The sequence below is a fragment of the Astyanax mexicanus genome, chromosome 22 (genome assembly GCF_023375975.1).
Source record: "Astyanax mexicanus isolate ESR-SI-001 chromosome 22, AstMex3_surface, whole genome shotgun sequence".
NCBI lineage: Eukaryota > Metazoa > Chordata > Actinopteri > Characiformes > Acestrorhamphidae > Astyanax > Astyanax mexicanus.
This window is the reverse complement of record NC_064429.1, coordinates 6,093,153-6,110,000: the sequence shown is the minus strand read 5'-3', so window position 1 is coordinate 6,110,000 and position 16,848 is coordinate 6,093,153. Positions and strand designations below refer to the sequence as shown.

Genomic DNA, 16,848 nt, shown 5'->3' with positions numbered 1-16,848 from the left:
GCCATTCCTATGCTTTAACTGCTGTTAACATGTTTTTTTTTAACATCCAAGCAGATTGATTAATGTTCCCAATAAAAACGCAAGGAATTATTATGAAAAACATGGTCGGTGCATGTGCAGTGCCGTAAAGAAGCACATTTCGACAGGTAGCATAACTCGACAAAACACCGGTTCCCCAGAGTTGCGCACACAGACCCCAGTTGATTCACACAACGTCTCTCCTGCTAACCATAATAAACACTGCTGGGAAAAGTTCAGCTGCGCTGCCATGGAGAACAAAACTCAATTGTTTTTTTCCCAGCATTTTTTTTTTACTCAGTAACGGGGAGTTTTCCAATGTAGTAAAATTACCTATTTTAAAAACTACTTCAAAAATGGCAAATTACTCATAAAATCTACTCAACTACAGTAATGTGAGTAAATGTAATTAGTTACTTCCCACCTCTGATTATTGAAGTATTATTGAAGATGGAGCGAAGCCTTGGATATTAAGTGCAAGAAGTAAAGGACATTCTATTTCTGACATTGTACATATATTAGTATTAGTTAAATGTTTGGACACACCTTCTTCTATTTCTGTGTTTTTCTTTTGTTTGTTTTTATTGTTATTGTTTAACAGTTTGTCCTCCACAATCCTCGAATCTAAACCTGATCAACTGAGATGATGATTTGGGATGAGCTGGATCTAATTCTCTTTATTAATCATGGGCGTTTAATTAATCATTGGTTTAAACGTGAAATAAACTAATCAGCATGTCACTTGCCATTCGCTTTAAGAGCCAGATGCGCTCTGATTTTGTTGGATTGCTAATTGCTTATTGGCGCAACTACCTGCACATGTCCAACAGTTCTCAGCTTAAGGAAACTGATCTGCTTCTTCTTCCACACTGTGAAGGTGCTCCAGCAGCTCATTTACAGAAACAGTAATGGTATTTTATTTTAGTTTGTTTATTGTTTATTTAAAAGTTTGAGCGCACACACAGCCAGCTTGGGTTGCCAAGATAGCGATGAACGTCTGACTGTTGACGTCTGTCTAGATTGTACTCAGTCAGTGGTGCACCTGTGTTTTCTGTTGACAAGATATACCAGCAATACACCAGAAATTTACTGAAACACACCTCATTTCCGGACCACCACGCCCATCAGTGCAGATATATTAAATAGCACTGTTGCTATTTAAACGACGTAAGCATTTGCGTAAGACGTAAGATTAGGCCCGAAGTGGTTTTTTTTTGCTGTTTACACAGCCAGAAAAAACTACACACCTGGCGTAAATGATCATATTTGGGTCACGTTTACCTGCTGTGTCAACATAACCTGATATATAGTACTTCAAGCGCCAACACTACTGGAATACCACCAATATCTGTAGTGGAAATGGTCCACCACAGTAGTCCTGTGGTCAGTAACGTGTAATCTGTAGGTTTTGTGGTCTGCTATTTCACAAACTGTATGGTGAAACAGTGGACAGTGGGTGTTTATCAGCATTGTCATCTTTCTCTTATCCCCAATTCTTCCTTATACGGCATCATATTCCTTCCATTCCACACTTGAGACATTCTTACGGGCAGTGGACGAAGTTGATGTTTGTGCATATACAAAACCTTGAGTTATGGTCATTTTTAAATACACAATTCTGTCCACTTTCCGTCAGTCCCTTTTTTTTTTTGCCCTTCCCCCCATTCCAACGGTTGTTGTTTAACGGTTAGAGGCTAAGAAATCTTGGCTCTGGTCGGGAGTATGGGAGGAATTGCTTTCTTTGGCCTGACGTGCCCCTCGACCCCAGTTAAATTTAGTGTTCCCATTGTTATAATTAATATGGGACAGCTTGGCTCAGCTTGGCTGGGCTTTGGAAGGACCGCTCTGGGCTGGAGGCTGAACCTGATGTTTCCTTCCCTGCTGGCGGGGAGGCCTTGCTGGGCTTGGTGTCTCTGAAGGCCTGGGGTGAGGAACGGACTTATGGATTTATGGTACGGTCGTCCTTTCCGTGTCCACGCTTCCTCTGTGCTACCATGCCTCTGTTTGTTACAAAACACAGCCATACAGAGCTAGACAGAGCGAGAGGAAGGTGAAACAATATGATTGAGAAAAGACAGACCGGCCTGACAATGGGTGCCAAGTGCCATGCATTCCTCACCATCCATCCAACAACAATAGCACATTTTTTGAGGTCCCTGGGGTTTCTGTGGCATGTGTAGACTCAACCATGCCAGTGGAAACCTCAAGCTTCGCTATTTTTCCATCAGATGTTTGGACTGGTAAAGGGGGGAAAACCAAAAGCAAAACAGAAACAGTCAGGCATGTAAATAGGAAGTGTCTGGATAATATGTGCTGGAGAGGTAAACGGTGAGCTTTGTTTGCGCGGGGTTGCTAACGGCCCCTATCTGCAGACATCAGGAGAAGCAGGATCTGAGCAATTCCCCTGCAGTAAACAGCTCTTTCTCTGAGTCAGGAAAGCCACCGGGGTGACACCTACAGCTCCAAGTCTTACGGGAATAACTTTCCAAATTTAGTTTTCCAGATTTACCCTGGCCTTTTACCCAGTTCTAATGTATAGTTGAAATAAAGGAGGGAAATTCCAGAGAAGTTCCTCCAGTTCGACGTAAGGAAATCTATACTTCCGAGTAAGTCCGAGTAAGTAGGTGCTTTGGAGTGAATTACCACACACTTATAAACTCTTGAAAAAGTGGTGACTGGAACACAAAACACAGCACACCTGAATCCTGCAAAACATCACTACAGAAAGTTATTACAGTAAATTGCAATTCAGCTTTGGGTACTGACAAAAACTTGGCAACAAAATGTGTAACATGATCCAGAGGATATAATTAAATATACTGCTATACAACTACCAAGGTAATATATTGCATTTGTTTTAATCTACTTTTAGAAAAAACGACTATAGTATAAAACACATATTCACATATGGGATCTAATGACATACATGGATGCTATCCAGTGGGTGGTGTTTAAACACAATAGTAAATCAACCACTTCTAACACCAATCTTTACATGCAAACTAATAACTAATATTGTGCTGAGATTTCAATGTTCTCTAGGTCAAGGGTCAGTAATAGGCGGACTGCGGTCCGGGTCTGGAACCAGATGTTGTTCAATGCGGAACCAAACCGATAAACTACTGAGAATCTCCAGATGATCCAGAATGCAGCAGCCATCTGGTCTTCAACCAGCCAAAATGGGCACATGTTGGCTACCAGTTGCTGCTCGCATCAAATTCAAAGCTCTTACAATCGTCTACAAGGTGATGACAGAACAGCTCTTTCCTACCTGAACTGATCACTCCTGAAGACTTATGCTACCTCCCGGCCGCTGCTCTCCTCCAATGAACGTCGCCTCACTTTACCAAACAAACACTCACAAAAAGCAATCCAGACTGTTCTCATACAGAGTTCCCCAATGGTGGAACAAACTACCTTCCACTACCAGATCAGGAGAATCTCTCACTATCTTTAAGAAACTCCTGAAGACTGAGCTCTTCAAAGAGCACTTACTCTCCTAACACCTCTAACTAACTACCTTCTACTACCAGATCAGGAGAATCTCTCACTATCTTTAATAAACTCCTGAAGACAGAGCTCTTCAAAGAGCACTTACTCTCCTAACACCTCTAACTAACTACCTTCTACTACCAGATCAGGAGAATCTCTCACTATCTTTAATAAACTCCTGAAGACAGAGCTCTTCAAAGAGCACTTACTCTCCTAACACCTCTAACTAACTACCTTCTACTACCAGATCAGGAGAATCTCTCACTATCTTCAATAAACTCCAGAAGACTGAGCTCTTCAAAGAGCACTTACTCTCCTAACACCTCTAACTAACTACCTTCTACTACCAGATCAGGAGAATCTCTCACTATCTTTAATAAACTCCTGAAGACTGAGCTCTTCAAAGAGCACTTACTCTCCTAACACCTCTAACTAACTACCTTCTACTACCAGATCAGGAGAATCTCTCACTATCTTTAAGAAACTCCTGAAGACTGAGCTCTTCAAAGAGCACTCACTTAAAGACTGCGATCCTAATGACTCGGGTTCGATCGCCGGGTGAGGAGTGGTGTGTTTATTTATTTATTTTTTCCTTTCTTCCTGGGTTTACCTGCTTCATTTTCCAAAAAAAAAATTTTTTTGTGGCCCTCCAAGTAATGGCTTGGAAAATAACTGGCCTGTGGCCAAAAATAATTGCGACCCCTGGTCTACAGGATATAGCTCTGAATCATAACACAAGGTAAAAATGGCGACTGTCCGGACCTTGGACTCACGAAATTTTCTTCTAATGGACCGTAATGATTTCTAATTAAATACCCCTGCTCTAGGTTTCATATAATGCATTATTGAGTAACTAATCAAATCAGTTTTTTACAAAAATGAAAACTTCATTACACTCTCAAATTCTGCATCCCTAATAATTTTACTCTCTTGGAGTGCAGGTGTTTCCTGCACCAGAGTAAGTGTCACAGATTCCCCTCGGATTCCTTTCATTTCTGTTAATAAATAAAGATTAATCTACAGTTACAGTAGGGGGTCAGATTTGGGTACAACACATGATATTTTTATTTTTCTATTGTTTTATAGGAGACAATTACTCAAACTTAAAATGTCTCAACGCCATATAATCGGCCTGAAATTCTGAAACATTATAAAGGTATTTTTTAACATTGCAATTGAACTGGACTTAAAACTTCTTTTTCTTCTTCTTCTTCTTCTTCTTCTTCTTATTATTATTATTATTATTATTATTATTATTATTATTATTATTATTATTATTATTATAATGTATCATTATCATCCACAGAGCCATGCTTTTTTACTGCTCCACTCAAAAACGGGTCAGATAGATATGCATCTATGGGTACATGGGTTTGGACACATAATTTGCATATTGCACTTAGATGTAGATAGTTTATTGGCTGTGTGCACAGTGTACTGCACTGATCTACCAAAGTCTATCTATCTATCTATCTATCTATCTATCTATCTATCTATCTATCTATCTATCTATCTATCTATCTAAATAAAAGGTAAACTAGGGCAATTTGCAAATGCACTAAGTGTGATAACTTTTTGTGCATTATCTGCACATTTCCCAGTCTGAGATATTCTCCTGTTCTACTTTTATAAATATTAATTAATATCCTCAGATTCACGAGCGCTCTCTCTATGTTGCCCTTCACGCGCTGCCTCTCTCGCGCTGCTCTGGCGGCTGTGTGCTGCGCTGCTATTGGCTGAGATCAGGGCTGGGGTGTTCCCCCGGCGCCGGTGACGTCTAACACGGGCTTTAAATCGCGCGCACTGAGCTGAAGCCGCTCAGCACCGGTCTCGCGCTGCTCGAGCTAAGAACTCTAAGAGAACCAAAGCACGAGCGACAACAGCACGAGCGCGAGACTACCAAACCGGACGAAACTGAGCCACAGAAAACGGCAACACACTCAACAACAACCGAGAATGTCCACCTACGCAAGCTCCGAGAGTCGCCGCGTGACGCCCCGCGTGCACGGCAGCGGCTTCGACACAGCGCGGAGAAAGCGCGCGGCCCCGCACATCTTCGAGCAAGTGCGCGAAGACGCGCTGGTGCGCCTCTTCCGCAAGGCGGGCGACGCCAAGGCCGAGGAGCGCGCGCGGAGCGTCTTTGCTGCGGCGGCTTCCCACGAGCCCGGCGAGACGGCGCGCGCGCTGATGGCGCTCCACCAGCGCAAGAAGGACAAGCTGCTGCGGATCGCCGGCGCCGTGCGCCGCTTCCTCGGCGTGCGCTGAACGGGTTGGCGGAGCCGCACGTGACGGCGAAGAGAAAGAAATGAAAAACGGACGGACGAACAAAGTCGTTCGTTATTGAAGAACTTTGTACAAAGTGTGCGCGTGCACGCAGCGATGCCGGTCCGGTTAAGGGGACCACGGTGAGGACAGTGCACAGTGCACCGGTCTCAAGGATGGAGACGGAGCTCCGTTAGTCTGAAACGGGACAGAATCCGACGGACACGGGAAGAAAAGAAGGAAAAGAAATCTGTCCAGAACCGGAACCGGGTCCGAACCGGGACCGTACTTCAGTGAAGGAGGAAAGAGAGACCCCAGGTGAACTGAGTTAATGAGCCAAAGATGCTAAATTACCTCAGATTCCACAACTCTCATCATTCCCGCGCTATGAGAAGAAGAAGAAGCCAATCAGAGCACAACAAAGACTTTTTCATATTAATTTATGAAATAATTAATTTAGATATAAGTTTCTAATATTTGTTGCATTTGTTTATTTCTTTAAACGCACATTCTGAGTGCACAAGGTGCCTCCTTACACCGAGATGAAGGACATTTATTAATAGAAAAGAAGAAGAATGAAAAAAAAGCCTATAAGATCACGCCTCAGATATACTGTCATATTTATGTGTGACAACCTCTGCCACTTTTTGCCTCAATTCCATTTGTGTTCCTGTGTCATAAGATGCATAATTTTAATGTACACATTTATTAACGCCGCTATTTATTTGTTGCAAAATTGTGGTGTTTTTTTATATACCTGAACGTGACTGTGCCAGTTTTCACAAATAATAAATTATTAACTAAAGTCACTTCTGTTCTCTTGTGTTTTGATATTTCGCCTCCTGGAATATTTGCTGGATCATCACTAATTTAATCTGCGCATCTAATGTTTTTCACTCTGAGATGATTGTAAAATTATTACTTTAATAACACAAAATTATCTTACCCCATAACTAGTAATGCAACTATTAAAGCCCTTCTGATTTTCTGGGTGCAATAAATAAAAAAAAAACTATACAAATCCTCTATAGAAAAAAAAACTAATGAAAATTTCAGCATATATTGTAGACACAGTTTCTGTTTACAGAATAAAAAATATTGAAAATAAATGTTGAAATTAAATATTTGCATACACCGCAATACATATTAATTTGGAATATTCAAATACAAGTGCACAGGAATTGTTAAAAAAAAAAAAAATCAAACTTGACCAAGGATTCCCCAACATTTGCACAACCTTCAAACAAAAAAAATCTTGTTCTAAAGAAAGTACTGAAAATGTATTATTAACTTGACTCACTCTAAAAAAAAAAAAAAAGAAAAAAAGAAAATACACACTAAAAATAGTTAACTAATAATAGCAGTAGAAGAGATTCCCTGTTGATAAGTCAAATGAACATTTTATCAGTAGTCAGTTCAACACTGTTTTTTAAATATATGTGTTGCTTAATAAATACTGATACTTAGTGTTAATACTACTACTTACTAATTAATTGACTTTTATACCATTTTATACTATTTGTTTAATATGAGAGCATTAGAAAAATAATTAATTTTATGTTAAGAGGGGTTAGGGGGTTTAATAGATTAAGCATTTTATCAATCAAGTAAATCTACACATTGTAGGTCATGGGTTTAGGTCTAGTTTTGTTTGTTGGTGTAAAGGGTCAACGGCTCACCTGATTCCACCTGATTAAACAGTTAGTTGGTCAGTCTGATGAATTGAGCTTTTGCTTGGCTGGGATAAAAAAACCTGCAGCTACACGACCCTTTACTGAAAAGCTGTACCCTTCTGCTGTGGGTAAAAGCAAGAAATAAGAAACCCTTTTATTGGAAGCCAAAGAAAACTAGATTAAAGGTTATTAGATCATCCTCCTCTACCACCCCGTCAGTAAACACCACAGTAAACACACTCGACCCAAAAACCCTTCAACGCAGGCTGGCGTCTGCCCGTTACGTAACACCGAGGCCCGTCGCAATATCAGAAAAGTCTTACTCAGCATTGTCCTGGTAACCGCCGCCGCACACATACGTGTGGCAAAGCCGACGGACTCTTGCCTCAGAAAGTCTGACATAGTCTCGCTTCCTCTAAAGAGCCAGAGATGATGATATCATCTTTCCCTTACGGCTGGCGGTGAGGCGAGGCTCTTCTAATAAATGCTGTGACAGAAACAGAAACAGGGTGATCTCCTCCAACACCAGAGATTCAGTACTGTGAAATAAAATTTCCATCCTTTACAGATTTTCTTTAGTTGTTGCTTTTTGCCCACTAAAGTTTTCAATATGAGCAAATTATAAAATTGTTATTTGCTTAATAATTTGTAAGCCAATTTTCTCCCAAACTCTCCTCAATTTGGATGGCTAATTGCCCAACCCAGTCACTAGACATTATATGTCGTGCATAATAACTTATAATTAACTGTAATAAGTCTGTATAATATAAACTCATATGTACTTACAGCAACATTCATAACACATTATAAACTACAAGTATAAGGGTTTATAAAGAAGAACTTATAATGCCTTATAATATCTGTTCATAAGAACATTGTACAATGTAGTGTTGTAATGCACTATAACACAGATTTGGTATAATTTGGTGTAATGCATTATAATATGCAGCTATGATTTCTCAAATTAAGCTTTTATAAAAGTGTGTAACACATTATAAAAGCTTATATACAATCATTACAGACTTTAAGTGAAGTGTGTTTTCATATGCTTTTTAAACGTGAAGTGTTATTATGCCTCACAGAGCATTATTATGAATGCTCTTTATTGGCTTTAAGTGAAGTGTGTTTTTTTCAAATGCCTACAGTGAGGCATAATAAAATTTACTTTACGTTTAAGACACACTTCACTTAAAGCCAGTAAAAAGCACTCATAATGCTCTATAAGACATTACAGTGAGGCATAATAGCATTTACTTCACGTTTTAAAATGCATATGAAAACTCACTTCACTTAAAATCAGTAATGACTGTATATACTGTAAGGCTTTATAATGTGTTACATTATAGCTTGAAGCTATGAGTCCTCTCATTAGCTCTGATATTAGTTGAGCTTGAGGTGGGTCACCTGTATCAGTTTCACCGGCCTCACACCTGCTCTCCTGTGTAGAGATAAGCGTATCTGAGAGAGGTTTGGTTTCGCTCTGCTTGTGGCGGGGTTACCCTTCACTGAACCTTCCTCGCTACGTCGCACCGCAGACCGGCACGAACCAGTTCAGGCCGGGGTACTTGGCCGCTTACGCTTTGTTTGTGTAAGATGGACTCCATCACCTCGCTCTGCAGATAAGCGCTCGGTTAAGCAGCATTACCAGGCTTTTGCTTAGCGACTCATCTCCTTAGGACTTAGCGGTGTGTGTGGGTTAGCCTGGGGCTAGTCACTCCTGCGGTTGGTGGGTAATATTTCGCACTGCTGGGGTACTGGTTGGTGCTGGCGGTGCGTCAGTGCAGTGTTTTAGTCTGTAAGGGGTTTGTTTGGAGGGTTAGTGGAGTGTGTGGTGTGTTTGTGGAGTGTGTGGAGAGGCCGGGCGTCGGGCAGGTTTGGGATTAGAGGCCAGAGACACGGCGAGGACAGATCAGAGGATGGCCGGTTAAGCTCGAGCAGCTCAAACCGGTTCAGTGCTGCTGGGAGTGCGTCATCTGAGATCTGACTAACAGGCTGCCGCATGTGGTTACAGGCAGGAGGGGAGGGAGGGAGGGGTGTGGACTTTACCTGGGCGTTGGGGGTTGGGTAGTGTAGGGTGTGTTTTCAGGTAAATATTCAGCAGGATGCACCAATGCAGGGAATTCCTCTCTTTCTTTCTCTCTCGACCTATATATATCTCTCTAGGCTAATTGTCCCACAAATATATTCAATTACAGGGCCATCTCAAAAAATTAGAATATCTTTGGTTGCTTTTTGCCCAAACAGACCTGTAATATAACTCAGTAAATTTGAGGATGAGTTGCTCAAGAATGTATTAAATGATAAATTAGAAGATGGGTTAAAGGACAGGTAAGAATAGGTAGAGGGCAAAGACAAAATAAACTTCCACCTCTCTGATTTTGCTATTTATAGGTTTACGTTTGAGTAAAATTAACATTTGTTTCATTTGTTTTATTCTATAAACTACAGACAACATTTCTTCCAAATTACAAATAACAATATCTTCATTTAGAGCATTTATTTGCAGAAAATGAAAAATGACTGAAATAACAACAACAAAAAAAAAAGATGCAGAGCTTTCAGACCTCAAATAATGCAAAGAAAACAAGTTCATATTTATAAAGTTTTGAAATATCAGAAATCAATATTTGGTGGAATAACCCTGGTGGTTTTTAATAACAGTTTTCATGCATCTTGGCATCATGTTCTCCTCCACCAGTCTTACACACTGCTTTTGGATATCGTTATACCTTTACTCTTGGTGCAAAAATTCAAGCAGTCCGTCTTGGATTGCTTGATTATATTCCAGAGGTTTTCAATTAGGTTAAATCATAGAAACTCGTCATTTTTAAGTGGTCTATTATTTTTTTCAGAGCTGTGTATACATTACCAGTCAAAAGTTTGGACACACCTCTTCTCATTTAATGTGTTTTCTTTCTTTTTATGAATTCATGAGGAAGAGTCACCTGGAATAGTTTTCTCAGCTCCTTGAAGGAAGGAGTTCCTGGAGGTTCTGAACAATAGTTGCTGCTTTTTCCTTCATGCTGTGAAGCTCCAGCTCATCCCAATTAAATCACCTCAAATCACCATCTCAGTTCATCAGGTTTAGATCAGGGGACTAATGTGGAGGAATAACACTTTTTTACTGTTTACTACATAATTCTATATGTGTTCCTTAACTGTTTCCATGTGTTTAAAATTAATCTACAATGTAGAACATTAATTGAATAAAGAAATAAAGAAAAACATTAGCCTATCAGCTGTCTGTCATATAGAAGGAGGGAGGAGTTATACAGCTTGTTGTCCACTTTGCTGTTGAAGAATGTTTAGACTGAAGGATTTGATGAGATAAAACACAATTCTGGTACACAAGATATTTGTAAATGATTCTGGCTTTGGAAAACAGTCAATTCTCAAGTATTTCTTCACCTCATTTCTCACTCTCCATTTCATACACACACACACACACACACACTCCTGACAGTTTAAAATATGAGCAAAGCTCTGTTCCAGCACTGCTGGACGCTCACTTGCAACGTGATTCTGTTTGAGAGCTCAGAGCATGTGTTATTGTGTGTGGACCTCCCAGTGAAAATACATTATTTTTTTATTGCTTATTTCTAATTTTAGCCAATTATCTCCTCAATTTGGAGGACCAGTTGTACAACCCAGTCACCAGGACTATCACTATCACTAGGAGTGTAAGGACTAGTACATGCCTTCTCTGATGCGTGTGAAATGGACCACAATCCTCTTACAGCGTCCACAGTTAATCCTGTTGGATGTGGTTGGTCCTTCTTGGTGGTATGCTGACATTACCCTGGATACCGTGTCTCCTGATACATCATGAAGACTTGCTGTCTTGGTCACAGATGCGGCAGCAAGGCGTGCACCAACAATTTGTCCTCTTTTGAACTCTGGTATGTCTCCCATAATGTTGTGTGCATTGCAATATTTCCTATCCTGCTTATTGAACCTTCACACTCTGCTTTTACTGGTGCAATGTGAGACCTATCTATCTATCTATCTATCTATCAGTAGGATCAGTGTATTTGAGAGTGTGCAGATGCTTAGAAATCCAAATTTAGCGCTGCGCTAAGCAAATGACAGCTTTGTTTTATCTTCGTTTTATTGCCCTCTTTCCTTTTAAGGCAGGCTGATTGTTTAGCTCTGAAAGGGCTAAACCCTGCAGCCAATTGTGGCCTGGAATGCAGGCCTATGTTGGGGGTTCTCCTATCACACCCACCCATTTTCTGGCTTTCAGCAAGCTCGGGTCAAGCGGCTTTGAAGTCAGCAGACAGTGTGGCTGCATTGTGTGTGTCCGAATGTGTGTACGCATGTATGGGTGTGTGTTACTGTAGCGAGGTCGAGAGGAACTGGCTCTCAGTTCCAGCTCGAGCCGGTTGTGAAGTGGACAGGCCGGAGGGGAACTGAGAGAGGCAATGGGCGAGGGAAGCGTTGACTAAGGGAGGGATGAAAAACGGTTGCGTGTGACTTGTGGTCTGTTGTGTTGATTCAACCGTCATATTTGCCTGGATACTGTCTGTATAGGCGAAGTCTTCCAGATGGCTCGGCTCTGTTAGGGCTGAACGGAAGCGTGGGGTCGTGAGGCGTTATTAGAGGCAGATAAATGGCGACCGATCTCGCATTCTTCCGCTGCTACTGGAGCCCGATAAGAAGAAGAAGAAGCTAGAGCTGGAGTTTGTCTCCTTAAATGATGAAGCGTCTTTACTGTCATTTCGTGACTTAGAAACCAAAAACACACACAAGCAGCAAGCAAATCGTGTGAGTTCACCAGTAGAGTTCATCTACCTATAACTTCTATCTACAGGGGTTGGACAATGAAACTGAAGCGCACATTGAATTCTGCCGTGATTTGACCAGTCGTGGTTTTATGTTTTTTGGATACAATCCGGGTTAGCACCCGAACATCCCTTTCAGACAGCTTCCTCTTACAGCGTCCACAGTTAATCCTTTTGGATGTGGTTGGTCCTTCTTGGTGGTATGCTGACATTACCCTGAATACCGTGGCTCTTGATGCATCACAAAGACTTGCTGTCTTGGTCACAGATGCGCCAGCAAGACGTGCACCAACAATTTGTCCTCTTTTGAACTCTGGTATGTCACCCATAATGTTGTGTGCATTGTGTACAATATTTTGAGCAAAACTGTGCTCTTACCCTGCTAATTAAACCTTCACACTCTGCTCTTACTGGTGCAATGTGCAATTAATGAAGATTGGTCACCAGGCTGCTCCAATTTAGCCACGAAACCTTCCATACTAAAATGACAGGTTTCAGTTTCATTGTCCAACCCCAGTATATATCAACGTCTACCTCTCTACCTAACATTCATCCCTCTACTTAATGTCTACCTACCAAACATCTACATCTCTGTCTTGTATTGATCTTTTAGCCTAACCTATAACTCTCTTTCTGACTTAGCATATCAATCTACCTAACATCTAATAATCTATCTAACATTCATCCACCTTCCTAACACCTAACTCACTAGTTAAAACCAATGTTTCTACCTAATATCAGTTTATTATCTATTGATATATCCAAATCTCTACCTAACATTTGTCTAAAAACATCTATAGATCTACCGATCTACAGTTACCTCTCTACCTAACATCCATCTAACTTAATATCTTCGTATCTAACAAATATATCTAAAATCAATGTATGGTATCTTTCATCTACCTAACATCTGGGTATCTCCCTAATGTATATCTCTCTGTCTAACATCTAACACTCTATATAACATCTAGTTATCTATATAACATTCACCCCTCTACCTAACATCCATCTATCTATATTTCTCTCTACCTAACATCTATCTATATATCTCTCTGCCTAGCATCTGCCTTTATATCTCTTTAACTTATATCTATCTAACTGACTTCTACATCTCTAACATCTCTTTTTTTGTCAGTAGAAGTAAATCTTATTGGTTTACTGCTATAGGATTTGAGGGAATAATGATATTCATAAAAAAATAATATGCAAGTGTCCAGTTTCTCCAATGGCATTGTGTTTTTTCCTCCTATTGTATGCTTTGTAGAGTGCAATTACATTTGCCAGTTGCTTTATGCTTTTGTTTTGTATGTTTTTATTTTTTTTATATTAGGCCTGTGGGTCTAAGTGCCTGTTTTTGGTCTAAAATATATATTTTTTATTATTAATGAAACAGAAACTGTCACATCTGACATAACAGATCTATGCTTTTATACATTCGTATATATCTATCTATATATACAGCTCAAGGAAAAAATAAGGGAGCACTTAAAAATGATGAGTTTCTTTGATTTTACTAAATTAAAAACCTCTGGAATATAATCAAGAAGAAGATGGATGATCTCAAACCAAACTGAACTGCTTGAATTTCTGCACCAGGAGTAAAGCAGCATAAAGATATCCAAAAGCAGTGTGTAAGACTGGTGGAGGAGAACATGATGCCAAGATGCGTGAAAAAAACTGTGATTAAAAACCAGGGTTATTCCACCAAATATTGATTTCTGAACTTATAAAACACTTGAAAATTAATATGAACTTGTCTTCTTTTTTTTATTATTTGAGATCTGAAAGCTCTGCATCCTGCATAAAGTTTATTTTACTCAAACCTATAGCTATGAATAACAAAATCAGAGAAACTGATTCAGAAACTGAAGTGGTTTCTTTTTATTTTTTCCAGAGCTGTTCGTATTTGACAGCCTTGTTGTGAGGCGCTGTTTTCAGGGTCGGTAGGAAACGCTGCCCTCTGCACCGCAGGGGTCACCGCGGAAGAGAAGACTGGCTCCATGCAGGAAAGAAGGGAGCGTCTGAAATACAGGCGCAGAGTGGTATGTTCCGAAAGGCGGGCGGGCACGGAGTGGCGTGTTCCAAGGGCTTTCCTTCATTTGCGTTTCTTTAACACATTGTATTCCCTCACAGACCCTCTTCCTGAAGAGTTGTACAGCACAAACGCTCAGCGTCTACAGCTGGCTGGAATCCCCCTGTCATGGCATTCACACTGTTCAGCCAAAACAATGAATCTGGAATGTTGTGCAGATTCTTCTTTCCTTATTCACTCGCCTGCTGCCACCAATGGAAGGCCACTGCGACTCTGTGACAATACACTCTGTGAGTGCTGCTGTTTGCTTTGGCTGAATCAGCCCATTGTGCTGCTGTATGTACAGTATGCATGCGTATGGCGTCAGCGCCGCGTGTCGGAGTTGACCCCTGTCCCCCAGGCAGTGCCCACGGTGTTGCACTGGCGACTCGCTGACGTGGTTTTTACATCCCAAACACAACATCTGTGACATTTCAGCAGAGATAATGTGTTAATTCCCTTTCCTGTCACTTCCAGAGCATCACTGCGGGTGTTGATGGGTCTAATGGACTCATCGCCGGAGACATAAACGAACAGAAATGCGGAAAAAGTGACAGAACCAGAGCGCAATGCAAAACAAGAACAGCTTAGAAATTCTTAGAAATTCCTAGAAAGAACTCAGGAAAATAAAACTATGAACTCAATTTCATTAGCCATTTAATTAAATTATCAAAACTTTGATAAAACATAATTGCTAATGAGTTTAAATAGTGTCCAATCTGCTATAATGTAACAGCAATAAAGAACTGGCCACTTTATTAGAAACACCAATTAACTCTCTTGTTTTCACTGTGTGTGCCACTTTATTAGAAACACCGGTTTACTAGTACTTGTACTTGTACTGGTACTTCCCTTCATTGGCCATTTTATTACACCAACAACCTACTTATTACTTTTTGCTTCCATGCTGTTGGCCACTTTATTAGAAACACCTTCCCATCTACCTTGTTTTTCTATCCACTTTGTAAGAAACACCTACTTGCTACTTTGTGCTTCCACTCACTGGCCAATTTATTAGAAACACCTAATACTACCTTGTTTTCACTCGCTGGCCACTTTACAAGAAACACCTAGTAACTATCTTGTTTTAACTCACTGGCCAATTTATTAGAAACACCTTCTTACTACCTTGTGCTTCCACCTAATGGCTACTTTATTAGAAACAGCTACTTATTACCTTGTGCTTCCCTTCATCGCCCACTTTATCAGAAACACCTATTCACTTCCTCATGCATTCTCTTATTGGCTAATTTATTAGAAACACCTAACTTATGCTTACACTCACTGGCCACTTTATTAGAAACAACTGCTTACTACCTTGTAATTCCCTTTTTAAGACACTTTATTACAATCATATTCAATAACCTCCTTATTACTTAATACTTCCACATTGCTGGCCGCTTTATTAGAAAAACCTACTAACTACATTGTACTTCCCTTCACTGGACACTTTATTAGAAACACCTTCAATAACTTCCTTATTACTTTGCACTCCCAATCTGTTTGCCAATTTATTAGAAACACCTTGTGCTTCCACTCACTGGCTACCTTATTAAAAAAAAACACCTATAAGCTTGTTTTCACTCTGTTGGCAACTTTATTAGAAACACTGGCTGACTACTTTCTATTTTCCTTCACTGGCCACTTTATTAGAAACACCTACCTATCTACATTGTGCTTACACTATCTGGCCACTTTATTAGAAACACCTACTTGTTGGCTTGTGCCTACACTCAGTGGGATTTTACCAGAATTTACCAGAAACACCTACCTACCTATATTTTTCCACTCTATATACATCCCTTTTTTACATCCCATTTACTACCTTGTGTTTCCATTCACTGGTCACTTTATTAGAAACACCTAACTTCAGATTCTATTCACTGACCATGCAAATTTATTGTAAACACCTACTTACTACCTTGTGCTTCCACTTCCACTGTTAACCATTTTTCTACTATTACGACTCCAGAAGAAATGTTGTTACTATTTAATGGATTAACATATTTAGCACAACAAAGATACATATAAAAAGAGGTTATATAGAAACAGTCACTTCTAGTAGAGTCTTTGGCGTAGGCCCCGTCATCGGCCCAGGACTTGATACATCTTGGCTCTGCAGATCCTGTCATACATTGGAGACAGGGGCGGAGCCAAACCCCGGGCAAGCAAACGGGACCAACCTGGAGACGGTGGAGACGGAGGAGGGTAAGAACAACCATCAGCGTCTGAAAGTCAGCAAAGGTACTGAATGAGTGATCTTATTTAAAGGCAAAAGGGAACAGCTGATTGGATAGGTAATTAGGTGACGTAGCATTGGAGTCTTCAGTAGAACTTTCACTGCGCTTTCATTTATATTCTGTAACAGGCACTTCAAAACTCATCTGTCTCTTCTATATATGTGTCTGTTGCATAATTAACATCAAATTCATAATTAACATTTATAACAATTAAGATGATCTCTGTGCTAGAATCACACTTTAATTAACTAAACAAGTCCTCTGCAGAGAATAGTAGAAGAGTGAATAGACTGTTTATAGGCAGCTTCCAG

At 40.2% G+C, this 16,848-nt stretch overlaps 1 protein-coding gene across 1 annotated transcript; it reads left to right on the top strand.

Annotated features, from left to right (window-relative positions):
* Nucleotides 1-5,310: 5,310 nt before the first annotated feature.
* tcima (transcriptional and immune response regulator a) lies at nt 5,311-6,581 on the top strand. The gene has a single exon (XM_007238731.3). It carries the CDS (start codon nt 5,467-5,469, stop codon nt 5,773-5,775), a length of 309 nt encoding a protein of 102 aa, XP_007238793.1. The 5' UTR covers nt 5,311-5,466; the 3' UTR covers nt 5,776-6,581.
* The last annotated feature ends 10,267 nt before the right edge of the window (nt 6,582-16,848 follow it).

What these genes read in the sequence shown, in the direction of transcription:
- tcima (XM_007238731.3), top strand. Translation starts at nt 5,467, where the DNA reads ATGTCCACCTACGCAAGCTCCGAGAGTCGCCGCGTGACGCCCCGCGTG.